The sequence below is a fragment of the Phyllostomus discolor genome, chromosome 13 (assembly GCF_004126475.2).
Source record: "Phyllostomus discolor isolate MPI-MPIP mPhyDis1 chromosome 13, mPhyDis1.pri.v3, whole genome shotgun sequence".
NCBI lineage: Eukaryota > Metazoa > Chordata > Mammalia > Chiroptera > Phyllostomidae > Phyllostomus > Phyllostomus discolor.
The window spans coordinates 21,948,943-21,975,552 of record NC_040915.2 but is presented as its reverse complement, the minus strand read 5'-3'; the positions used below and the strand labels follow the sequence as shown (position 1 = coordinate 21,975,552).

Sequence of the window (26,610 nt, the reverse complement as noted above, 5' to 3'; positions counted from 1 at the left end):
CACACCCATTTGTGGTGGATAAAAATTCAGGAGGGATATCTATGGAGCGAGGAGTCCCCAGCCCAGGGTTCCAGTGCCAGGAACATAGTGCCCCCAGCTACTGCCTGCAAAACCCAGCAGGGATTGAGTCAGTGGAAGAAACTGCTGGAGCTCTAAGCAGTTCCTCTTAAAGAACCCACACACGGACTCACTGACTCAGACTCAGTCCCAGGTGCCACCCATCACCTGGGTGGCAGCTTGAAAGGCACCAGTGGCATACAGGGAGAAACTGAAGTGTCTGGCATCAAGGACAGCAGAGACCGTTGTCCCTTTTCTAAACCATCCTCCCATAGAGTCAGCAGGCAGGTGCCATATCTGAGACTCCATCAACCTGGCTAATACTCTTTCCCCAGCCCTGGGGATCCCCTAAGACTCCATCCAAACCAACTTTGCTTTTCATTATGAATGGCTGGTCTTGGCTTATGCCTCACAACTTCCTAAATCCTATCAAACAAGCAACAGCTGGCCTCAGCCTCAGGCCCAGCACTAGCAGCAGCCAGCCCAGATTCACAGCTTGGCTTCACCTGGGAATCTCCAAGCCCAACACAAGTAGCAGCCATCTCAGATTGCTTTATAGCTCATGCAGGGTGTGCTGGGCAAAACACAGGTTGGGGCTGCTCTTGGCCTGCACCACCCAGGAAACCCCAGAATCTAAGCACCCAGTGGGCAGCTACAGACCAGGTCAGGACACCACCACCCTGCCCCTGCACAGCTGATCCTCCTTGGAGGGAAGAGGGTTGTGGTCAGTGGTCACAGCCAGTCCTAGCAGCTAAATGGCCTGGGTAAATCCCTCTCATTGACCTGCCAAGAGCAATCAAATTTCAACTACAAGAGGACAGTGTATTCAACCCACATGAAGTGTATACCTTCAGTACCCAGCTTGGATGAGAGGTGAGGCTGTGCTACTGGACCCTACAGGGCACTTACTACATTAGGCCACACAACCAAGACACGGAGTCAAAGCAGCTCTATCAATACGTAGAAACACAGGGAGGCTGCCAAAATGAGGAGACAAAGAAACATGGCCCAAATGAAAGAACGGTTTGAAACTCCAGAAAAAAGAGCTAAATAAAATGGAGATTAGCAATCTATCAATGAAGAGTTCAAAACACTGGTTATAAGGATGTTCAAGGAACTTAGTGAGGACCTCAACAGCATAAAAAAGATCCAGTCAGAAACAAAGGATATACTAGCTGAAATAAAAAACAATTTTTAGGGAAACAACAGTAGAGTGGATAAAGCTGAGAATCGAACCAATGATTTGGAACATAAGGAAGAAAAAAACAACCAATCAGAACAACAAGAAAGAAAAAGGAGTCCCCCAAAATAAGGACAGTATTAGCAGCCTCTGGGACAAGTTCAAGAGGTCCACATGTGCATCATAGGGGTGCCAGAAGAAGAAGAGAAAGAGCAAGAAATTGGAAAGCTATTTGGAAAAATAGTGAAAGAAAACTTCCCTAATTTGGTGAAGGAAACAGACATGCAAGTCCAGGAAGCACAGAGAGCCCCCAACAAGATGGATGCAAAGAGGCCCACTCCCAGACACATCAGAATTAAAAACGTTAAAGGTAAAGAGAGAATCTTAAAAGCAGTAAGAGAAAGGAAGTTTGTTACTTACAGGGGAGTTCCCATAAAACTGTCAGCTGATTTCTCAAAAGAAACTTTGCAGGCTAGAAGGGATTGGTAAGAAATATTCAAAGTCATGAAATGCAGAGACCTACAGCCAAGATTGCTCTGCCCGGCAAAGATATCATTTAGAATCAAAGGGCAGACAGCTTCCCAGATAAGAAAAAGCAAAAGGAGTTCCACCACCAAACCATTATTATATGAAATGTTAAAGGGACTTATTTAAGAAAATTAATGGTTGCCAGATGGGAGGGGCATGTGGGGGAATGAATGAAGAGGTGAGGGGATTAAGAAGTACAAATAGGTGGTCACAGAATAGGCAAGGGGATATAAAGTACAGTACAGGGAATGGAGTAGCCAAAAAAACATACACATGACCCCTGGACATGAACAACGGTTGGGGGGATTACCTGAGGGTGCGGGTAGTGCCAGGTAGAGGGGAGCAAAGGAGGAAAAATCAGGACAACTGTAATAGCATAATCAATAAAATGTAATTTTCAAAAGGTGTTGCTATAGTTATCCGAACACATTCCTGTATGGTTTTGGTGTACAGCTACTGGTTACGTCTGGAAGGAGTCACAAGAAACTGTTAATGATTCCTAACAGGGAGCTGAACTTGGGCCAGTCAGAGTAGGAGAAAGGCTTAGTTTTCATTCTGTACTCTTTGATACTATATGGCTTTTGAAACAAAATTCAATGTTAAATACAGACCTTAATAGTGATATGCATACAGTAGGCATTTAGACAGATATGTGAGCACAGTAGGAACCATAGGCCGGGTACAGAAGGTCACCAGGGCAGAAAGCTCTGGGTGTCTAGCCACGGGCAATTGTAGGGCGGGACCTCAGCCCTGAGCACATCACTGGTCATGAGGGTTAGACCCCCTGAACTGTCACATTGCTGATGACGCAGCCGGACCCCCCTCTGACCTTCCTCCTCTGACACGTCACTAGTCATGCAGTAGACCCCCTCAGAGGAGGAACGAGGTGGGCCGGGGAGTGCCTCTCACATCTCCCACACAGCCCCTTGCATGGCCACTTTCTTAAGCATTAGGCCCTCAGGACAATGAGGTTCTGAGTCCCAGCAAATAATCGTTAAAAACAAAGATTGTATTTATTTATTTATTTATTTATTTACATTTAGAAAAAGGGTGAAAGGAAGGAGAAAGAGAGAGAGAGAAACATCGATCAGTTTGCCTCTCATGCATCCCCAGCCGAGGGCCTGGCCGGCAACCCAGGCATGTGCCTTGTTGACTGGGAATCAAACTGGTGACCTTTCAGTGTGTGGGCCAACCCCCCATCCACTCAGGGACCATCAGATAATCTTAAGAATACCCAAGAGATAGAGTTTTCTTCAAACTGGAGATAACATCTAGGCCTCAGCTGCAGTTCAGCTCCAGGCCCAGAAAGGCAGCAAAACCAGATAAATGACGCAGCGGCCGACATCAGAACCAGCTACAAGGACTGGTGACCCAGGCCCTGGCGCCAGTCAGTGGAGACAGGACCCCGAGGAGACACACCTGGAAGGCTGCTGACTGTTCCACGGAGATCCTGTCCTGAGGCGGCCAGATAAAAGTCTTTCAGACCAAGACCCAGTTCTTCCTCGTATTCCCTCCCTCCCTCCCTCCCTCCCTCTCTCTCTCTCTCTCTCTCTCTCTCTCTGGCCTGAGGCTTTCCCCCCTCCTTCTCCCAAGTGTGTACCTTTGCCTCCTTCCTCCTGAGCTCCGAGGACCCTCCTTTTGCCTCTGTAACTTGTTTCCTGAGCCGCGCACCCAGCTGGCGCCTTCCTTCTACCTCTGTGGCCTTATAAATAAAGTTTTGCCTGTAGTCGAGTCTTGAATATGAATTTTTTCTTAGCCAAAACTCAAGGACTGAGGGCTAACATCTGGTGCTGTTTGCCATTAACAATATGAAGAACTACAAATATGGCAACTTTGGTCTTTAATACAGGATGAAATTCTCTATTGCCCCTTCAGATATACAGGGGGTTCTGAAAACGAGGCACCAAGGTTTTAATCTGCCTCCTTCCCATACTGCTAACTTCTCTTCCTTTTGCCCGTTACCACACAAAAACCATACAAAGATCCAAAGACACCCTTCACTGGCTTAGAAAAGCACGCTTCCCTTGGCATTGACTGCAAGCGAGGCACCCCCTCAGAGCCTGTGGAGTGCTGACCATGACCCAGGTGCCTTGCTACTGTTCTCTGTGAAAAGGGCCTCATTTAATGCTCTTAACAACCCTATTTCCCATTTCTCAGAAACAGGCTCAGAGAGGTTAAACAACTTGCTCAAGGTCACACAGCTAGAGCTAGGAGCTAGGGCTCCCTGGTTTCAAGTCCAGGTTCTTTTGCCCACTGCCCAAGGAAGGAGGATATAGCCCCCAGTAGGGAAGGGGGAATGCCTTCCTCAGAAACTCCTGAGAACCTGGGACTATCTTTCCTTCCCTCAGGTGTGCCACTAGATGATGCTGTGTAGACAGATTTCCAGGCAGTTTGAGAGTTTTGGAGTCCATGGCAAATTGTGGCAATCTGAAGCCAAAGCTCTTTGCAAGAGGATTTTTGTAGCACACTCTATACACTCTCTACACAGACCTAGCAGTCCTCACTTGCCGTGGCTTAGAAGGGGAACAACCACATTTGAAGTCCAAATGAATCGGCATGTATCAAACACCTACTATGTGACAGACACGGTGCCAGGCATAGGTTTTCCATTTCTCCTCAGGGAAATGCTGAAGCACAATGTGGGCAAAAGGAAGTTTACAGCCGTGAGCATGTGAAACACACAGTTTGTTCTTGTATTACTATTTATTAATTATTGTATTGTTTCCCATTTGAACAACTGTAAACCTACTTCTGACCCACCCTGTACTAACTCAAGTTTACAGAAGTAGCAACTATGGCTCAGAAAAGTTAAGTGACTGTCCCAAGGTCACATAGCTTGAAAGTGACAGAGCTGGTATTCAAAATCAGGTTAATATCACTCTAAATCCAAAGCTCAGCAAAGAAGAGTGGAACTATTTTATATATATATATGTGTGTGTGTGTGTGTGTGTGTGTTATACATATGTGCATGTGTATGCATACATATATGTATATGTTATGTGTGTGCATATAGCTATTTTTATATACATGTAAAATATATCTATATAAAATATATGCGTGTATATTAGCTTATCTAAACCTCAAACAGCTCATTTCAACAGATGGGGAAACTAAGACACCAAAATGTTAAATCATTGTTCAGTCACCAAATCATGAAAAATAATTACTTGCTAATACCAAATGTCGGCAAACGTGTGGGAAAACCCCCTCCTACACCGCCAGCAGAAAACATAGATTGGAATAGCCATCCTGAGGGAGGAGGCAGCAGCTGCAATGGCCTTTCTCTGCAAAGCTGAGCCCCGGCACCTGCCAAATGATCACTCCAGCAGGTGGGGGCCAGAGGCGGGGTGCAGCAGGAAGAAGGCACCGACCACTGTGGGCAAACTCACCATCTGCACATGGCAGCAGTCCCCACACGCCTGTCCTCACCACAGCACTGTCAGCCAGAAGGGCCCAGCCCCCAGGCCCCCGGGCGGGCTTGGTGATGACAAGGCTGGCCCGAGTTCACAAGGCTGGTGATGAGACAGCTGGCAGTCTGGAACTCAGAACTCCCGAACTCTTTTTTCCCCGCTGTGGTCCTTTTCTTTCTTTTTTTTAATTTTTATTTATTTATTTTTAGAGAGGGAAGGGAGGGAGATAGAGAAAGAGAGAGAAACATCAATGTGCAGTTGCTGGGGGTCATGGTCTGCAACCCAGGTATGTACCCTGACTGGGATCGAACCTGCGACACTTTGGTTCACAGCCCGAGCTCAATCCACTGAGCTACACCAGCCAGGGCAGTTCTTTTCTTAATATTTACTATAGAGAATATGGCAAAGAAAAGCAGAAAAGGAGACATTTAAAAATTACCTGTAAACTTGGAATGGTTGGGGGCAGTATACACAGATGTGAAGAAACACAAGTGTGGTTGGTAAGGCTTAGGCAATGTGGCTGCATCACAATTGACAATGAGTCAGTAATTCCACTAGGGGTTTAGTCTATGTAAAAGTTTAAGCAAACATATATGTATGTAAACCGTCATTATATCATCCTGAAGATTAAAAGACTGGAAGCAACCTGTACCTCTGTCAGTGGGGGACTGCATGTAGACTGTGTCAGGGGCGAGTGACAGGAAGTCCGAGCAGCAGTGGCTGACACAGAGAGGGCTCACCTTTCCCACAGAGCGGGTCTGGAGGCAAGCTGTGGCTGGCGCTGGCTCAGTGAGCACCTCCAGGACCAGCCTCTCTGATTCCCTTGGCATTCCCCTCGAGGCTGCAAGAGAGTGCACGTGCGCTCTCGATATAACATCAGTATTGTAGGCAGCGGTATCTGTTCTCTTTTATGAGAAGAGCGAGAGCTTTCCCGAAAGGCTCCTTCCTAGCAGACTTCTGCTTTGAACTTATCATCCAGAGCTATATTGTACGGGCAAACTGGCTGCAAGGGAAGATGGGAAAGCAAGTATTTAGGGATCCAGCCTACACTACAGTACCAAGAGTAAAACGATTGGGAATGAGTGTTGAATTAGCCAACCAATGATTTCTGCCATAGGGGCTGGTTAAATAAGCTGTGGAACAACTGAATGATATGGCACTATGTAGCCAAGATAGAAAGATAGAGCACCTAAAAAGCATCCCCCACCCCCACCCCACCTCCACCCCACCTCCGCCCCTAGGCTGAGATCCAGGCTTGGTCCACTGAACGCCCTGCTGGTGGAACTTACGAGAAATCCACCCTCGTGGCTGGAAAACCACCTGCTAGGATTATGAAAAAAGCTAGTCACAGAAAGAGGCATCTCACTGAAGGCACTCTGCTATAAAAGCACACAATGGGGGTCTAGATACTGGGGGTGCTGCTGGCTGTTAGGTGCTGCTGGTCCCTGAGCACAGCAGGAGCCTGGTGCTGGAGAAGCCATCCTCAGAAGCTGGGCATGGGGCAATCACACATCCTGTAAGGGCCTACTGAGTGAGCACAGTGGAAACAAGATGGAAAAACCTTTCCCTTTCCAGTGTCTCTACAGAGCCTTTACGGAGGAAGCTTACCATCTTGCCAGTGGACAAAGGAAAAAATATTTAAAGGGTCTGGGTCCAGCCTTGGCTGCTGGGGCTCAGTGGGTTGAGTGCTGGCCTGTGAACCAAGTGTCACTGGTTCGATTCCCAGTCAGGACACATGCCTGGGTTGTGGGCTAGGTCCCCAGTTGGGGGCATGCAAAAGGCAACCACACATTGATGTTTCCCTCCCTCTCTCTCCCTTCCTTCCCCTCTCTAAAAATAAATAAATAAAATCTTTAAGAAATATATAAAGGGTCTGGATTCTTTTTCACAGAGCAGACAAAAAGGATGAATTGGACCCGAGAGACAATGACCAGCAGTTTCTCAAAAAAGGTTTCATGTATTTAGACTACAGTTTTCCTTAACCAGTGGTTCCCCAAACCAGGAAGAGGATGGGGGACTAAAAGTATGCCTTGAAATTAAGAAGCAATGCATACAGGGTGAGGTCTAGAAATCTGAGGGGTTTTATTTATTCATTTGTTTTTAGAGAGGGAGAAAGAGAGGGAGACAAACATCAATGTGTAGTTGCCTCACACACACCCCCAACTGGGGACCCAGCCCACACCCCAGGCATGTGCCCTGACCTGAAATCAAACCAGAAACCCAGGCCGGCACTCAATCCACTGAGCCACACCAGTCAGGGCTAGAAATCTGAGTTTTTAATAAGTTCTCCAAGACCTCTGTTGATGGAGAGATCTTTGGAACTGCTCAGACTGAGCCCCTTTGGCAGAATCCTTGGATATTCCAAGGACAGAACCACCCTGGTGCTGTGTGTGTACAGAGGGGTGTCTGTGTATGTGTGTGTCTGAAACTCCAAGCACTGGCAGGCCTGTTTCTCTAGAGCTGCCCTGGGCTATCTCTGCCTCCATCTGTCTTCACCCGTGGTTGTGGGGCTCATGCCTCTGGGGTTTCATGTTTCCATCTCTTTCTGTGCCTGCTTCTCAGTCTGAGTATCTCCACCTCTCAAGCCACGCTCACTCTTGCTCTCTGACATTTATACCTGCTATTCTGTCTACCTCCCTCCTTCCCAAATTGTTCACCTTCCTTCAGCATGTAGGGGTTCATAATGAGTCACCCCAAGACGGATCTCTGTGACATGTGGATTACTTTGAGCTAAAGGCAACTGAGCTCCATTGCACTCAAGAGAAACTTCTGCATGCCCCCTCCCAACTACTAGCAGAATTTAAATCAGAGGACTTGCCCATAAGGTTTATCACCAGAAATAACTTTCTAGGACCTATGTGTCAGGGCGAGCTTCTAATTACTGAACTTCTGCCCTTCTTATTCTGAGAATGACCTTCCTTCCCTCCAAAGCCCCAAACACCCTACCTCATCCTTCACTCACAATGTGATATATTTATTTCCCCTTTCTAACTCAAAATCACTCATGTACCTGGGGTCTCTCATTCATGTACATGGGGTTTCATTCAGGTATGTTATTAAATTGGATTATTTTCTCTCATTAATCTGTCATGACAATTTAATCATTGGACTATCAGAAAGAACCTTGGAAGGTAGAGGAAAGTTTCTTTCTCCTCCAGCATCAGATAAACCTGTTCGTTTCTCCTTAACTCATTTATTACCTCGGACAATAATCTCCCCTCTCCCTCCACACACACACACACACACACACTCTAGTCTGAATTAGAGATCCTCTCTCTGCTCCCATGACACATTTCCTTTAACATTGCAATATCCTGCCGTGCTTTGTTGGCTCCCTACTGGGCTATGTCTTTCCCACCACTGCTTTTTGAGGCCTAGTACAGTTCTGGCTCATGGTTGTAATTCAATGAATAGTGACTGAGTAAACACAGCAGGTTGTCCTTTTAGGGAGGGACGGGGTCTGTCCCGTTCACTAAGGGGTCCTTGTATTCCTAAAGGCCCTAACAGGAGCCTGAATCGAAGCCAGCAGCCCGCAAAGGGCCGACAGGAGGTAGATGCCAGCCCAATAGGTTGCACGGCCTAGCTCCTAAATTGCTGGGGTTCGGGGCCACGCCCTCCGGAAGAGGGCGGAGCGACCAGGCAGTCTGGGCGCACCGACCGGCCGGGCGGGGGCGGGGCCTCACTGCCGGCAGGGCGGAGGGGGCGGGGCCTGGCCTGCGGGGCGGCTCCCTGGGGCGCGCAAGCCTGGAAGCCCAGGCGCTAGAGTGCTTAGAACCTGCAGGATCGTCGCTGCTGCCTCCCGCGGTCCCTTCAGTCATGCCGGTAAGTGGCCGCCCCGCCCCCGCCCTTGCCCAGCGCAGGTCTGCGGCCCCCGGCCTGCGCCTCGGCTGCACAGTTGCTTGGCCAGATGTCGCTCTTCCAGGGCTCAGGCCGCGCCGGGACCTATTGCCCCTTCTCGGCCCTCCCCACCCAGCCCCCTGCTTCTGCGAAGCTCCAGAAAGTCGAGTGCGAAGGAGGTTTTAGGTAGGAGTCAGGCTTCGGAACATCGGAGCCGCTGCAAGGCCTCCGGCGACAAGCCCAGACCTTCCCTGCAGAGACGGGGAAACGGAGACCCAGAGCAGTGCAGAGAGGAGCCCGCGAGCACACGGGGGGCGGGTGGTGAGTGGGAACTACGACTCCCAGTTCCTGCCCTTCCGCCTCGTGCGCTTCCGCGGAGCTGGCCTTGAGAGAGGGGAGGGGGTGGCTAGGGCCTTGCGGACCAGGAGGGCTTTCAGAGGTCCGTATTTTCCTTCGCTTCCCCTGCCCACTGTGGCCGACTTTCAGGTCAGGGCTGGACGACACTGAACGGAGACAGTGCTTTGCACTCACTCTGGACCTGAACCCAGGAACCCCGGAGAGGTTCAGGACCTGCCTGACGTCTCCTGTTGCTCAGTGGCAGGGTTTCAGGAGGACAGAGGAGGTCTTCCCCGCTCTTTGCCGCTTACTCAGTCTTTACCGCAAATATCTGGTAGCTCACTGCCTCATTGTGCAGATAAGAAATGAAGGCCTCTTAGCGCACTTTCCCGGTCGGGCGCGCGCCCCCGCCATTCCCTACCTCCTGTTCTTCGCCCCACCCACAGTTTGTTATCTTCGCCTTTCTCTCTTCTAAGCTCCCAGGGCCCTTCTTTTGCTTCTGTAACTTGTTTCAGAAGCCCAGCTGGCTCGTCTCTGTAACTTTCTGAATAAAGTTTCTCTTATAATTTGAAAAAAGAAGGGAGGGAGGAAGGAAGAAAGGAAGCAAACCTTTTGCCAATGAGAGAAAAAAAAAAACACCAAAAAAACCCAAACCCAAAGCTCATAATTTATGCAAGGTTGAGTTGGACGATGGATGGAGCCAGGATTAATCCTCTTATCTTCAGATGCCCAGCCACTTGGTAAATGGACAAAAGTAGTCCCTTTGGCTTGGGAGGAAGCTTTGATCCCAGCTGCATCCTAGAGATTCTGGTTGGGTCAGGTGGTGTTTAGCACTTACCCCCAGGGTGCCTGGTTCACTGCTCTGCTCCCAGTGAGTACTCAGAGGTGTCTCCCGATGCCCTGTGTTTTAGCTTCCTAGTTTGGGGAATCTGACAGAGGCCCCTTGGGCCAAGCCACAAACATCACAGGTGTCATTTCCCTTGGGTCTTGCTGGGTGCCTTGCTACAGATCCTCAGACAACACAAAGTCTGGACAAGAACCCAGCAGCATTGGCTCCCAGTTGAACCAGTCTGCCTGTGGTGGGGTTAGAGGACAGCATCAGTTACCCCAGGACTGGGGTGGTGAGGCTACCAGGTTTTTTTTTCGGGGGGGGTGGCCAGCTTGAGGATCACTGTCCTCTGTTCACTTCTCGGGATTTAGACAGACAAAAGACCTGTCAGAGGGGATGGTCAGTAGGAAGAGGGCACTCGGTGCCCCATCTCGAGATGAACAGCCGGAGGACAGAGGACTCAGCAGAGGGCCTGCCATCAAAACCGAAAGGGGAAGCCTGCCTCCTGAGAGGCTGGCTCCTCAGACACTTGCAGTCTCAGAAACCTATTTGAACACCTGCTCCTGCTTGCCAACCCAATGCCCTTGAGGAGGCCGCTTTACTTCTCTCTGCCTTGATTTCCTCATCTGTAAAATGGGGATAAAAACCGACCTCCCAGGACTGTTAGTATGGGTGGGAAAATGCCAGCGAAATACTCGGCTCAGCCACTGGCACAGCTAGTCCACAGGGAACGCTGGCTGTTGCAGAGACCCAGGACAAGTAGGGTGGAACTACCGGCAGGCAGACTTCAGACCTCAGACCTCATTTTAACAAGGACTACGGTGGTTATGGGCTCAGGCTTTGGAGACCGTCCGGTCTAGGCCCTGCCACTCACTGGCTGTGTCACACTGAGTGAGCGACCTGACCTCTGAACCTCAACTTCCTCCCTTGTCAAGAAGGGATAATAGTAATAACGTACAGGTTATTGTAATGATTAACCAGTGTAATTCACAGAGGTGCCTAGGGCCAGGTCTGGCACAGAGGAGGCCCTCAAATGTTATTCATGGTAAACTCCCCTTGTTCGGGGCCTTCAGAGGCTGAATGTCCTGGCGAGTTGAGAAAGAATTCCTTGTCTGAGAGGAGCTGGACAGCACGACCCCACTCTGTCCCTGCCTTGCCGAGTCTGAGGCTCTGTGAAAGAACTGTGCCACTCCTTGGGCTTTTTCATCGACCTTGACGAGGCCCTGAGGGGCTGGAGGCGCACCAGGCCAAGCATGCAGTGGTGGGCCAGTCTTGGAGTTCCCTGCGAAGCAACATGGCTTCCTCTGTTGGTTAAGTAGATTTTCCCACCACCATCAAATTTACTTTTGCAACTCAGAGGTGGAGGAGGAGAACCCGCAGTGTGATGTTTGCCACGCAGAAGCCACCAGCGGGCATCTGACCTCTGCACGTTGGAGGCTGGAAGGAGACCTGCTGTCTAGTCCGCGCAGCAGGAAGCTTCAGACGTCTGCTGACTTCAGCTCCTTGGGCAGCAAAAACTCCTGCTCCTTCACGAGGTGTCCCCACTCTCCGAGGTCCTGCCCAGAGTCAGGGTGGTGGGGGCAGACATGCTATTTGCTGGTCCAGAACTAGCAGGGAGTCCCTGGAGCCAGGAAAGCCGGGGTCCACATCCCAGCCTCAGCACATGCTCGCCACGTGACTGTGGGCAGTTTACCTAACCCCCTGAGTAAAATAAGGTGACTAGCGCCCTCTCCAGGCGGGGTGCGGACTACCTCAGATACCAGGTAAAGAGCATAGTGGTCACGCAATAGGTTTGGGTCCTATATCATCAGCCTCGAAAACCCTGTAGAGCTTAGCACACAAGTGCACGCCACTGGCAGATCCTGACCCTCTGCTGTTTGTTCCAGAGCAGGGGTCAGCAGACTTCCTGAAAGGGCCGCACAGGTACTGCTTTAGGCTTCTCGAACCATGTGGTCTGTTGCAACTACAGACGTACCTGGTTCCATTTGCAGTTAGCTTTATTGTGCTTCACAAATGTAGATTGTTGGGGTGAGGTTTTTTTTTTTTTTACAAATTAAAAGCAAAACCCTCCACCAGCAAAAAGATGACAGCTTGCTTTATGGTGACACCCGCTGCATGGCGGCGGTCTGGAATTGGACTCACGATGTCTCCGAGGTGTGCCTGTTTGGGGGATGTGGCAGCGAACTAAACAAAGCCTCTGCCTTCTGGGAGCTTAGTTTGTTAGATACCGTGGAGACCGCAGGATGTCGAGCCTGCATGACGCACCCAGGAACCTGGTTCCCTGTGCTGGGCTGCCCTCCCGCTCCCTGGAGCGTCGCCACTCCACCCACTTCCCAGGAGTGAGGGGCTGCCTCCGGGGAAGAGGCATCTGTGTGAGAACAGTGGGCACTGTGTGTCAGGATCACCAGGGAAGCCTTCTAGCCGTTGTAGACGCTCCAGCCCGCTCTTGCGGGTCAGAGCCTGTAGGTTTTACAAGCTCCCTGGTGATTCTAATACAGAAGGTGATCTTCTGATGCATAAGTGAGACCACCCGATCGGCATGGCTCAGAGGATGGGCGACCACCCTTGTCAGAGCTGATGGTGCTGAGAGAGCCCCATGCCTGAGAATCAGGGTTTTGAAGGTGAGACTAGAAGCCAACATGGTAAACTAGCTTCCCAGCCGATTCAACTCAGTGCGCGCCCGGCGCTGCTCAAGGAGCTGGGGGTGACCTCACTTGACACCACAGCCTCTGAGGCACAGAAATCCTCGGTGACTCCACTTTGCCGATGAAGACAGTGGGGCCCAGAAACAGGCCCCTTGGGAGTCGGAGGGCAGCCAGGTCTTGCCTGTGTCTCTGCCCCTTGTCTTGGCCCTTGAGTGGGCTGCATGCCGGTGGGGGGTGCGGGTCTCTCCGAAGCGCTTGGCTCATGGTCCCCTTTGTTTGTTTCAGAAGCACGAGTTCTCTGTAGACATGACGTGTGAAGGCTGCTCGAATGCAGTCACTCGGGTTCTCAACAAGCTAGGAGGTGAGTGAGTGGCCCTCGGTTGGGGGTGAAGTGGGGGACACTGATAAACTTTATGTCGTGTTCAAATGCACGCAGACACGGAGCCGGAGAAGCTTGAGTTTAAGCTGATAATGACGGTAAAACTACGGTGTATTGAGTACCTAGCATGTGCCAAGTACTCTGCTTGGTGGCTTTCATTTAATCCTCACAACCAGTTCGGTAGCTTCTTTGACTATCTCCATTATAGCAGGGGGGACTGAAGTTCAGAGAGGTTAAGTAACTTGCCTGGGGTCACGCAGCCAGTAAGCGGCAGAGGTGGGATTTGGCCTTGCAGTCTAGTTCCAGAGCCCTGTCAGTACCAGTTGGCGTGTTGGTGATCTCCAGTGCGATAATTTTTGTTATATGACACATCTGAGTGTCATTTTCTATTAAGACTTTTTAAACTGTAACAACTTGAATCAGTCATGTGTAGAACTCCTAAAGTGCCTCTTTTGGACATATTTAGAAAACCATTATACTTTTCTAGCCCCCCCAAGTCTCAGCTGGGGAAATGGAGGCCCAGAGAGGGCTGAGGTCTGGCCCTGGGGCTCCCTGAGGTCAGGACTGAGCTGCAGTCAGAATTCTGGTAGTGCTGGGCCAGTCAGTCTTCTGAGATGTTCATTTTTTTAAATGTATTTTCAGAGAGACAGGGAGGGAGGGAGAAACAGAAGGAGAGAAACCTCAACATTCAAGAGGCATCCATTGGATGCCTCTCCCACACCCTGCACTGGGGACCTGGCTCGTAACCCAGGCATGTGCTGTGACCAGGAATCAAACCAGCAACCTTTTGGTTCACAGACTGGCACTCAGTCCACTGAGCCACACCAGCCAGGGCAGACTTTTATTTTTTAACCCTGAATAATAATAACACCAGATTTTCAAAGGGCTTCCATTAGGTGTGATCTCATTAGCATTCAAAGCAGTTTCCTGAGCTGTATGTTCCACCAGTGGAACGAGGGGGTTGCGGAAAGAACCCTCTCTGACTCGTCACCTGACCGTCGCCTCTTCCTCTCTCGGGCCTGAGTTCCCCCAGCTGCCATGTGAGAGTGTCCGTCTGCACCTGCTTCTGCCGTGGGCGCTCAGAGTGAACTGCTGCTCGGAAGCCCCTCATATACAGAGAGGCACGGTCTGGATGGAGCGAGGGTGGGACTGCTTTTCCACGGCTCGAGGACACCTGCCCAGGAACCCGGGCTGCAGGGCACACAATTTGAAATCCAGTGGGTTAGATAGTCCCAGAGCTTCTGGCGCGATGGTGCCAGAGGAGGGAGACACTCCTGAACCAAAAGACAAAAACCCAGAGGGCAGCACGGATGCATTGTAACACCCACCCACCCCACGTATCCATTCACTAGAGTTCAGGCGTTAGGACCAAACCTTGTGCCATGTGATTTTTAAGGCCCCTCGACTGATGCTTGGGGATCTGCTCTGAACTTGGGGGCAGGTTTCTCCCTACCTTTCACTACTCTCCCCACTTGAGTGGCCTCTTGAGAAGGCTCAGAGGGTTTCGAGTTGGTTGGGGTCCTAGATGAGCAGTCTTGGGCCAGAGGAATCACAGACTAATGGCATACTTGAACTCGGAAAGACCGTAGGGGCTGGCCGACCCCATCTCCTTCAGTACAGATGGGGAAGGTGAGGCCTGTAAGGGGCAAGACCCAGCCAGTTGGCGGTGGAGCCACATCTCGAGCCTGTGAAGGGCCTCCCCTCTGCACTCGGCGGTCCCCGGAAGACCCGTTCAACACGCTCCCTCGTGCTGCTGGGGGCTTTGAATCGGCACAGCCCTCAGAGAGGGCAGTTCTGCAAAGTCAGCTAACATTGAGAAGGTGCCAGTCTGTTGCCCCACAGTTTCCATTCCGTGAATCCATGGAACAGAGATATTTTCGCAGGGTTTACAAGACATGTTCAGGCATGTTGGCTGTACCATTGTGGTAAGAGTGAGATCCTGGAAGCCGCCTCGGTGTCCTTCTGCAGGGGAGTGAGTAGCTGCAGGGCACATCCCTACTACGGATCACGGTGTGGCCATTAGAAAATGATGAAGTACATCTGGGTGTGTGAGACGGCAGGGTGTCCTGGCCACTGGGAAGGGACACAAAGCAGGACCCGTTTCTATAGTAGGACGCCATTCGGGGGGGTTATTTCCCATCTGTCTGTCGGGGGAAAAGGCTGGAGAGATGCCCCACTATTCGGAGTGATCTCTAGAGGGTGAAGAGAGTAGAGAGAGGCCTTACACTTTCCATTTTATCAGAAACGTTTGCCCTTTTTTACCGTGGTGTGCCTCTACCATCTTTGCGAGTCTAAGGCGGGGCCAGCAAAACCTCCGCCTTACAGGGAGAGTCTCCCGGTCGCAGGTGTGGGGGAGACTGGAGGGGTGGCTGTGAGCAAGGACGGCAGAGCAAGGACGCCAGAGCTGGGGTGCTTCCTCGCTCTGACTGCCGGGGCCCCTGCGTCCACGGCCCGCCACCCTCACCCCACCTCCTCTCCCTGCAGACATTCAGTTTGAGATCGACCTGCCCAACAAGAAGGTGTGCATCGACTCCGAGCACAGTGTGGACGCTCTGATGGAGACCCTGAAGAAAACAGGGAAGACTGTCACCTACGTCGGCCCCAAATAGCGACGGCCTGGACCCCTGGCCCTCGGGGTGGACCAAAAGCGGGCAGGTGGGTGAGGTGCCGGCACCCCAACAGAATGGTTGGCCATCTAGTGCAGGTCATGTGCCCAGCCCTCTGCGGTAGAGGCTGCACTGTGCAATGCCTCCCGGGACCCCTTTGGTGACACGGGTGCATTTCACAATCAGCCATGTTTAAGTTGGGAGCACATGACCCTAACAGTGTGTCTGTTGCTTTGATCAGTTGACTGTCCCATCAGAAGCAACCCCTGTGCCCGGGGGTTTGTGTTGCTGAGCACCAACCAGGTAAGTTAATTCAGATTGGTGCAAACCAATCACGTGTCTAAGCTGGAAATCCCCACCAATTTTATGTAACCCAGGGGGCACATAAGTGGCCCTGTGCCTGCCCCCTCCCCTATGGGACCGGGGCAGAGCTTACCCATCCATCCAATATCCCCTCCGCACCCAGACCCCTCCACAGCCCCACCTGCCCAGCTGTCACTGCCCTTGTCCTGCATGTGGTGTGGGAACTGCAGTGGTCGCCATAGGCCTGCGCGCTCACTGTCACAGAGGAAGGTGAGGCCCGGAAAGGGCAGTGGCGGGACTGAAGCCCCACACCAGCGAGTGGCAGAGGCAGGGTGAGAGGCACCCGGAATTGGGGTTTTGTAGTCACTGGTGGCATTGTCCGCTGACCGGGCCTGCGGAGAGCCCCCAGGCAGAGGCAGCCAGCCAGGCTTGGCGAGTGGGCATGCTGGTGCCCCACGGGCACAGCCTCCTTCCTAAAGGCTGCACTGGAGGCCGAGCCGGGGCAGTGTCCTGGGTGAGTAGCGACCTCACATGTGAATCATGAGATGTCACATGTGTCTGTGTCCCACGCCCCCTTTCCGTCTGTGGATGCAACTCATGTTCAGGACGAGCTCAGGAAGGGCACTCAGGATGCCAGCCCTGCCCTCCTGTCATGCCTGAGCTACCGTGCCCGAGCCTCAGTCTTCCCGTCTGTAAAAGTGGGCTCCACCCTCTCCGCTGCTTCCCTGCCTGGCGGGGGTTGCTGTGAAGCCCCTCTGAAAATGAAGGCTTAGCTCAGAGAGGCTGAGGGCTCCAGCATGCTGCAGATAGTACCTGCCAGCTGTAACCCAAACTCGGTTTAATGTTTGTTTCAGTATTTTTCTTAAATTGAGGTGAAATTCACATGGCATGCCGTTAACCATTGTCTTGTGTACCATTCACAGACATTTTCGTGTGTTCACAATGTTGTACAGTCACCACCTCTCCGTAGTTTCAAAAGCTTTATCACCCCAGAAAAATTCCCTGTACCCATTAAGCAATGTCTCCCCACTGCCCCCCACCCCCACTCCCTGCCTCTCTGGCTTCACTTATTCTGGACGTGGCATAGAAAAGGAATCAGACTTCCGGTCAAGATGGCGGCACAGGCAGACATGGCTCGCCTCCTCCCACAACCACATCGAAATTACAACTAAGATATAAAACAGCCGTCACTCAGAACTATCAGAAATCAAGTCAAATGGAAGTCTGACAACTACGGAATTAAAGAAACCACATCCATCCAGACTGGTAGGAGTGGTGCAGACACAGAACAGGCTGGTCCCACACCCATTTGTGGTAGATATAAATTCAGGAGGGATATCTTGGGAGCAAGGAGTCCCCAGCCCAGGGTTCCAGTGCCAGGAACATAGTGCCCCCAGCTACTGCCTGCAAAACCCAGCAGGGATTGAGTCAGTGGAAGAAACTGCTGGAGCTCTAAGCAGCTCCTCTTAAAGAACCCACACACGGACTCGCTGACTCAGACTCAGTCCCTCAGAGCTCCGGCACCTGGATGGCAGCTTGAAAGGTACCAGTGGCATACAGGGAGAAACTGAAGTGTCTGGCATCAAGGACAGCAGAGACCATTATCCCTTTTCTAAACCATCCTCCCATAGAGCCAGCAGACTGGTGCCATATCTGAGACTCCATCAACCTAACACTGTTTGACCCTCCTTGGAGATCTGTAGAGACTTTGCCCCACCCAACTGATGGACACTGAAGCTGCCTTTATATATGAGTGACTAGTCTTGGCTCCTGCTCACGCTTCTTAAATTCTGTCAAATAAGCAACAGCTGGCTTCAGTGAGCCCCAGGCCTGGCACTAGCAGCAGACGGCCTAGATTTGTAGCATGGAAGTCTCCAAGCCCAGCACAAGTAGCAGCCATCTCAGATTGCTATATAGCTCAGGCAGGGTGCCCCAGGCAAAATGAGTGCCAGAAGGAGAAGAGAAAGAGCTAGAAATTGGAAATCTATTTGAAAACATAATGAAAGAAAACTTCCCTAGTTTGGTGAAGGAAACAGACATGCAAGTCCAGGAAGCACAGAGAGTCCCAAACAAGATGGATGCCAAGAGGCCCGCTCCCAGACACATCAGAATTAAAATGCCAAAGGTTAAAGATAAGGAGAGACTCTTAAGAGCAGCAAGAAAAAGGAAGTCAGTTACTTATAGGGGAGTTCCCATAAAACTGTCAGCTGATTTCTCAAAAGACACTTTGCAGGCTAGAAGGGATTGGCCAGCCCTGACTGCTGTGGCTCAATGCATTGGGTGCCGGCCTGTGAACTGGAGGGTCCACTGGCGCAATTCCCCATCAGGGCACATGCCTGGGTTGTGGGCCGGGTCCCTGGGTGGGCAGGGGGTGGGGGCCGAGTGAGGGACAACCACACATTGCTGTTTCTCTCCCTCTCTTTCTCCTTCCCTTCCCCTCTGTCTAAAAATATATACATAAAATCTTTTTTTTAAACCTAAAAGAAAAAGAAGGGATTGGCCAGAAATATGAAAAGTCATGAAATGCAGGGACCTAAGCCAACGTTGCTCTACCCAGCAAAGATGTTGTTTAGAATTGAAAGGTAGATAAAAGAGCTTCCCGGAAAAGCAAAAACTAAGAGTTCACTATCACCAAACCATTATTATATGAAATGTTAAAGGGATTTATTTAAGAAAAAAGATCAAAACTATGAACAATAAAATGGTAAACAACAACAACAACAACATATCTATAAACAATTGAATCTGAAAAACAAACTAAGCAACCAAGAACAGAGACAGAATCATGGATACAGAGAACATTTTGATGGGTGCCAGATGGGAGGGGCATGTGGGGGATGGGTGAAGAGGTGAGGGGATTAAAAAGTACAAATAGGTAGTAATAGAATAGCCATGGGGATGTAAAGTACCGTGTAGGAAATGGAGTAGCCAAAGAATTTGTACAAGTGACCCATGGACGTGAACAATGGTGGAGGGATTGCTTGAGGGAGTCGGGGAGTGCTGGGTGGAGGGGAGCAAATCGGGGAAGATCAGGACAACTGTAATAGCATAATCAATAACTTATTTAAAAAAGGAATCATACAGTGGGTGACTTTTTGTGTCTGCCTTCTTATACTTAGCATGGTGTTTTCAAGATTCACGTGAGCGGTAGCATGGGTCAGTCCTTCATTCCTTTTTCTGTCTGGGTAATCCTCACGGCAGTTTTTATTTCAGCTTTTTCTGCCACAGGAAGTCTCACCCATCTTCGAGTGGAGTCGTAAAGATGAGTGCCCGTGTGCTCCTCACCCAGCCCCCACAGTTGTGCAGCCCCCAGTCCCGCAGTGTTCCACAGAACATTCCAGACATCCTATAATTTCATCTGCACGTGTCTCAGTGACCGCGTGCAGTGAGGGAAGGCTCCCGGAGACTGGGATGCGTGCACTGGGTGGGAATCACCGGTCAAGAGCTTGGCCCACACGCCCAGGCAACGGCTCTCCCTCCCATCTGTCTCTGAGTCTGTTTTCAGTGCCCCCCGCCCCCGAGTGACTGATTTCAATCCAGGTTTGGGAACCAGAGCTTGAGTGTGTATTGGTTATAAAGCCACTTTGATGGTCTGGCTGGTGACAGATTTGTTTGCTCAGGATTTTGTTCATTGTCTTCCCAGAGTGAGTGGAAACAGGACCGGGAGTGCTGTCCCAGCAGCCCCAGGGGTTCCCCAGAAGAGGCCCTCTGCAGGGACTGACTTAGCAAAGTTAACAGGTTCCTGTCAAGCCGAGAACAACAGACTTGGGAGCAGCGTGCAAAGCTAGACACTGGGCTTTTAGGTCTCCCGCACCTGGGCTTCCCAGCTCACCTTCCACAGCTGCCTCTTGAACCTTTGCTTCTGCAATGCTTCCACATGCACAGCAGATGGCGCCTTTGTTCCACCTAACATCTCATCTCTTCCAGGACTCTGATCTGCCCTCCAGACAGATGGGAACCTGGCAGTCCTGCTCACCGCTGGCAGTTCCTGCAGAGGCCCCCCACTTGCCCTGCTCCTCCCTAGCTTCCTGGCAATAAAGTCAAACTGCTTTTGTTGGAGATGTCGTCTCTTGTGTAGTCTTGATGTTCTTGCTTACAAGCTACACCGTGATGCTCGCGTGTTGCCCTGAAGGAGTTCATCGCAGTGCTTGCTTGGGTTGGAGTTCTCAGAGCCCCTGGCTGGGACTAAGAAGCCCAGTGGATTTTGATTCTTTGTTGTGTGATAAGTCACCTAATCCTCTCTGGGCCTCACTCTCTCTCATCCATAAAGCGAAGGTGTGGGGTTGGATTGGTGATCTTACTTCTTTTTACTACTCTCCTAGAGTCCATGTTTTAAAAAACGTTTGTCCCATCAAGTGAATGTCCAGTCTTTTTTTTTTTTAGATTTTATTTATTTATTTTTAGAGAGGGAAGGGAGGGAGAAAGAGAAAGAGAAACATTAATGTGCGGTTGCTGGGGGTCATGGCCTGCAACCCAGGCTTTGGTTCGCAGCCCGCACTCAATCCACTGAGCTATGCCAGCCAGGGAGTGAATGTCCAGTCTTAAGACAGGAGTGGGAAGAGGCAGGGAAGACAGACTGCCTGGGATCGAGTCCACGCACCTCTCAGCTGGGCCACGTCTCCGTGTCCACAGGACAAACGGCGCTAACAGCACCTCCTGCCAATGGCGGTTGTGGGGGTTCGATGAGGCCGCACGTGTAAACCAGCCACTTAGACCAGGGCTTGCCAGTGAGCAGTCACTCAGTGAACACTCCCTGTTCACACATGTAATTGTGTTTCTCTCATCAAAGATGTGTAGGAATGTCCATTACAGTTTCCATCAGCATAAAAATGAGGATTCCAACCACCCTAAAAGCCAGTGCCTCACAGCACAGAGTCGATGCGTCTATATCAAAAGGAAGGTTTCAGTTTGCGTAACTATTTTTTAAAATATTTTTAAGAAGACATTTTTAAAAAGACTTCATTTATTTATTTTTAGAGAGAGGGAAGGAAGAGAGGGAGAGAAACATCAAGGCGTGGTTGCCTCTCACACACACCCCACCAGGGACCTGGCTCACAACCCAGACATGTACCCTGACTGGGAATCGAAAAGGTGACCCTTTGGTTTGAAGGCCAGCGCTCAATCCACTGAGCCATACCAGCCAGGGCTAAATATTTCTTTAAAGCAACAGTTCTCAAACTTTTTCATCCTAAGACCCATTTACAGTCTTAAAAACTATTGAACATCTCAAAGGGCTTTTGGTTATACATAGGCCATGCCATATTAGAAATTAAAACATGAATTTCTGAAATGAGTACGCAAACATGCATCCCATCAGCCATCAGTACTAGATGAGGTCATTGCACAGCAAGTCGATTCTGGAAATTTCACTGTATGGCTGGAAGAAAAGGGCACCTTATAAAAATAGGTTTCACTTCATGCACCTTCTGGAAGGTCCTGGGGACCACCTGTTGAGAATCACTGCTTTAACCCTTAACCATTTATCAGGCAGTGACTGGGGAACCTGGCATAAGACTTGGCTCTGTCCTTGGCCACCTGTGACCTTGGACCAGTCACCTAATCTCTCCCCGGCGGCCGTTTCCTCATCTGCACAATTCACGGTACCTGCACCTCGGGGAACGTGGCAGCCAGAATTAAAACTTGGCTTTGACTCTAAACTGGGTGCCAGCGTAATTCTGGCTCCATTATGAAATTATTAAACAAGTCTCAGGCATTTCTGCTTTTGTGGTCCCTCTGGGGTACAGGGACTCTCCCAGCCATCAATGCATTGGGGTTCCTTGGCCACAAGATGGCAGTGTCCTTTGGATATACCCATCCTTGGAGGGGTGCCTCTGTGGGCTCTGAGCATGTGAAGTTGAGTTTCCATTTTCATAGCTTCCGCCCTCCAGAGACTTGATTTAGGCCAGCTGGCCCATTAGGAACGCCTGAGGGCTGAGGCACCCGTGCCTTCTGGGGTGAGTGGCCCTGGAGGAGCTTCTTTGCTTTGGCTCTTCTCCGCACCACCTCTGGAATCCAGGTTTCCAGCTGAGGCCCCTGGGAAGCTCCCACGCCTGCCCGAAGCCCAGCCGGCTGTCCCTGCAGCAACAGCACCTCACCCAGCCCACCTTCCCCAGCCTGCTCCTGCTGTGTCTCCCAGGCGTCTCCCCTTTGTCCATGCTGCCCCACTGTACTCGGAGTGATCCTCTCCACCCGCCTTGCCACTTCGGCCTTGTCTCTGTGTACAGATTGCCTTCCCTCCCATACGAAGCACAGCCTCCCTGAAACCTCTCCACAGCTGGGAGTAATTTGTCCTCCCCTTGGCCCTCAGCACTTATCCCACCAGCCTCAGTGTTGTGGCAAAGCTTTTGGTGTCTTTCTTGCCTTCCAGGACTGAGCCAGGCATCGCTTCCCTCAGCGCATGGAACAGGCACTAAGGCAGTATTTGATGGATGTGCAACAACTGCCATTTGGGGGACATTTGTCTGTTGTGCTGCCCTCGCATTAATCCCATCGCATCCTATTCGGTCCCTGTGGGCTGACAGTGGACTAGCCCAGTGATGTGAAGCCACGCTCCAATGTCAGCAGGCCTGTATCCAAACTCTGCTTCCGTCACTTGACAGCAATGTGACCTTGGACAAGTCACTGATTCTCTTGTGCAGCTCAGTTGCCTCATCTGTACAATGGGGATCATGATCCTACCTGCCCCAGATGACTGCTGAGACTTAAATAAGATACATTTCATGCCTAATGCTTGACGGTGGCATAACACAAATACAGCTTTTGAAAAACTCGATTGATTGATTGATTGATTGAGAGACAGAGCGAGAGAAACACTGATTTGTCGTTCCACTTATCCATACATTCACTGGTTGGTTCTTGTATGTGCCCTGACCCGGGATCAATTAAACCTGCAACCTTGGCATATGGGGGCAACACTTGAACCAGCTGAGCTACCAGACCAGGACCCAAGTAAAGATTTTTGTTTGAACAAAAGCTTCGAGATTTTACAGTTTGAAGTTTGAAAACTGAAATCTGGAAAGTTCAGCTCTAGATCCTTTCGACCATGGCAAACTATGGGAAGTAAAGACGGAGCCTCGGGTGCGGCCGGTGTGGGAGGCGAGCGGCTGGTGCCCGGGACGCAGCCCTCTCTGTGGCATTCATTCTCCTTTAATTAGTGTCGGCCTCTTAAAAAGCCCAAGTCTGTAATTTCGGGGGAGTGTCCATCAGAGCTGCTTTTAGACTCCATGTCTTTAGGGCTGTGGCCACGCAGTTCAAGTAACGAGTTCCCTAATCCGCTTCCCAAGGGGGACGGTCTGCAAACCTCCTCACTGCCCACCCAGCTTCTTTTTGAAATAGAAATAGAACATCAAAGGCTCTGGAAAGAAGGATGTTACCTCCCATCAGTCCCCTCATCAGGGGTTCCTAGCACCCTAACCCTTTCAGAACCACACATCCCCAGACAGCTAGAAGCAGGCTGCATCCTAGGTAAGGGGGCAGGCTCTGCAGACCGAGGGGGGCAGTCCCAGCCCAGCTGTTTACCAGCTGTGTGAGCTCGGGCAAGTTGCTTCACCATCCGGGGCCCTGTTTTCTCATCTGTATATTAGGTGAGAAACCTGAGAAGGTGGAGGTGTAAACTCTACCTTCTGAGACTGAAGAGGGACAATGCATGCACACGGAGGGCACGGCGTGGCTGTCGTCATTGTCACAGATCGTAGGAAACGAGGAGACCTAGCCTGTCATCCAGCCCCACGCACACACCCCCTCCCTCTCTCTGTGGCCCCAAGTCTCGCCCTGCACGCTGCTCCCGAGAGGGTGTGCCAGGAGCAGCGTGCCTTGCCCTGGACGGCCCCCTGAGGGAGAGTGCTGGCGCAGAACCCACCCTTGTCTCCCCTGCTCTTCCCAGGCCTGGACTGGGACTGTGCTGACGCCTTCCCCATGGGGGTCTCAGAGGCAAAGCACGTTTTCCCTTTCCCTCCCCACCACCCCTCTCTGCTCTGCCCCACAAGGCATACCCCAAATTCCCTCGCTCAGCCCTTCCTCAGGGATGAGGCCAGAGTCATCAGCCACGGTCACTGGCCTCTTTGTCGATGCCCTTTTGAGAGTGGAAGCCGAGAGCACGTGGGTAGCGGGCAAGCAGCTCTGGGCCCCACTGATCCGGCTGAGGCCGTTTCCCGACTCAGCCTGGAAAAGCCGGGCTGAGTCCCGCGGGCACACGGTTCTCCAGGAGGGGACCTGGGGGGTTACTTTTCCTCCGCGGCACCTACTTCACAGGTGATGCGCACGAAGCAGCCAGCAGGTGTTTGATGCTCAATGAAGGCCGTACTCTTAATTCACACTTTTGAGAAGGTTCCTCTGAATCCTACCACTTTGTAAAAGGGCTGTCAGGCAGGCCACACCCAACACCAGACCCCGCATCTGCATCCCCGCTGCCCCTGCTCTGCACTGCCACTGCCCTTCCCAGGCTCCAGTTTGGAAGCAGCCCACGTGGAGAAGGCCGCCATTTGTGGGTATCTGACTCCTATTTTGGTCCAAACAGAAGCTGTGGTTCTCTCTATGTTCCTGATCATTAGAGAGGCCAGAAAAGCCATCGAGTGGTGGGAGGCGCCCCAGGGAGAGGTCGAAGGCTAAATGCGGGAGGAGCAACCTGGACTTGCTGAGATCTCCAAATTCCCCTCCAGGGCTGGGAGACACCCCAATCTCACCTGCCAGTCCTGTCCATCAGTCCTGCCCACCAGCCTCTCCCACCAGCACCTCAGGCCTCTGCCTGGTCCTCAGACTGAACACCCCCTGGGACAGCAAGTGTGTAGAAGAAGTCTAGAGTATTACAGCTGGACAGGTCTGTAATAAGAAAAAGTCCTACTGCCTCAATTTGTTGGTATTATTATTAATGGAAGTATCTGACTTTTGATGATATAAAAGAATTATTTTAAAAATTTAAGTCTTACCTATATATCAGCCTACCCACTCTCCCCACCCCCACCCTCATCCCCCCCCCCCCCCCCAATCTCCACATGACAAAGAAAACCCTTGCTTTTTGGTGTATAGCCTTCCAGACCCTTTTTAGGCTTACGCGGGCGTATATAAGGAAACAAAAAGGGCAAAGCAGTGTAGTGTTTAAAAGTTCAGGCTCCGGAGTGAGACCACGTGGCTTCAGATCCTAGCTCTGTGTCTCACCTGCAAGTTATTCAACCAGCGAGGCCACTGTCTCCCCATAGTAAACTGAAGATCATGTGTTCATATCATAGCGGGGTTCTGAGCATCAAACAAAATAGTCCACACAAGTCATTTGGGCACAGTGGCTGGCATGTAGAAGACTCAGTAGACATGGACCACTCTATTAGTGTTGATGTTCTGCAGTCTGCTTCTTTAACTAGATAGTTCATGGACTCATTCCCATCTCAAATGTATTACCTGTAGCTGCTTCTGTGCTTCGGTGGCTGAGTTGAATGAGGCTAAGGCACCCTGTGGCCCACAAAGGCTGACATGTTTACTGTCTTGACCTCCACAGAAAAATGTTGTTGGCCCATGGTCTGGATCAGCGATTCTGCACTGTGGTCTGTGGGAACCTGAGGTTCCACGCAGGCGTCTCGGGGAGAAGAGAGGAGTAGGGGGTGGGGCTCCAGTGCACCTGTCTACCAGGGCGGATCCACCAACCACTTAAGGAAGAAATTATACCAATTCTCTCCAATCTCTCAGAGGGTAGAAGCAGAGGGAGAACCTCCTAACTCATACTTGGAGGCCAGCATTACCTCCATGCCAAAAACAAGACGGAGATTACAAGACAAGAAAACCACAGACAGGTATCCCTCATGAACACAGATGTACAGATCCTCTACGAAAGATTGCCAAGTCCAGTCCAGCAACGTTTAAACAGAGTCACATACCAGAACCAAGTGGACTTGTTCTAGGTGTGCAAAGCTGGCTCGGCACTTGAAAATCAATTGGTGTAATCCATCACATCAGCGGGCTAAAACTGGAAAATCACACGACCGTGTCTGTACATGCAGCAAAACCATTTGACAAAACCCAACGCCATTTATGATAAAAGCTCTCAGCAAACTAGGGATAGAGGGCAACATTGTCACTTGATAGAAAATATCTACCAAAAGGAAAAAAACTAACGAAAAATAACCTCATACTGAATGGTAAGAAACCTGAAGCTTTCCCACTGAGATCAGGTACAAGACAAGGATGTCCCCTTTCTCCACTGATTTGCAACATCGTACTGGAAGTCCTTGCTAATATAAGAAGATCAGAGGTATACAGATTGGGAACAAGAAATAACGCTGCATTTGTTTGCAGATGAGATGATTGCCTATGTAGAAAACCCAAATGAACCAGGGTTCGGAGACCTTGCAGTTTGGTGAAGACACCCACATACCAGGAGGGCGTGCACCCCAACTCTATTGGGACAGAAGACCCTGTGTGCGCGACCCTCCCAGACCTCCCCCTATCTCTTCATCTCGCTGTTCAAGTGTGTCCTTTGGCATTTCCTTTAATACACTGGAAAATGTAAGTGTT

The 26,610-nt window shown here is 50.8% G+C and overlaps 1 protein-coding gene and 1 long non-coding RNA gene across 3 annotated transcripts; one reads left to right on the top strand and one right to left on the bottom strand.

Annotated features, from left to right (window-relative positions):
- Window positions 1-118: 118 nt before the first annotated feature.
- LOC118497979 lies at window positions 119-17,829 on the bottom strand. The gene is made up of 3 exons (XR_004900509.1): window positions 17,606-17,829; window positions 8,117-8,121; window positions 119-190 (listed from the first exon to the last, which is right to left on the bottom strand). It is a non-coding gene; the product is annotated as an uncharacterized LOC118497979 (long non-coding RNA).
- ATOX1 (antioxidant 1 copper chaperone) lies at window positions 8,863-26,610 on the top strand. Of its 2 annotated transcripts, none has more exons than XM_028528546.1 (4): window positions 8,863-8,997; window positions 13,108-13,183; window positions 15,686-15,856; window positions 20,038-20,169. In XM_028528546.1, the coding sequence occupies exons 1-3, from the start codon at window positions 8,992-8,994 to the stop codon at window positions 15,808-15,810; spliced, it is 207 nt and encodes a 68-aa protein (XP_028384347.1). In that variant the 5' UTR covers window positions 8,863-8,991; the 3' UTR covers window positions 15,811-15,856; window positions 20,038-20,169. The 2 variants fall into 2 exon arrangements, with proteins under 2 accessions (XP_028384347.1, XP_028384348.1); XM_028528547.2 differs by lacking the exon at window positions 20,038-20,169 and adding an exon at window positions 22,478-26,610 and having other exon boundaries at window positions 8,866-8,997.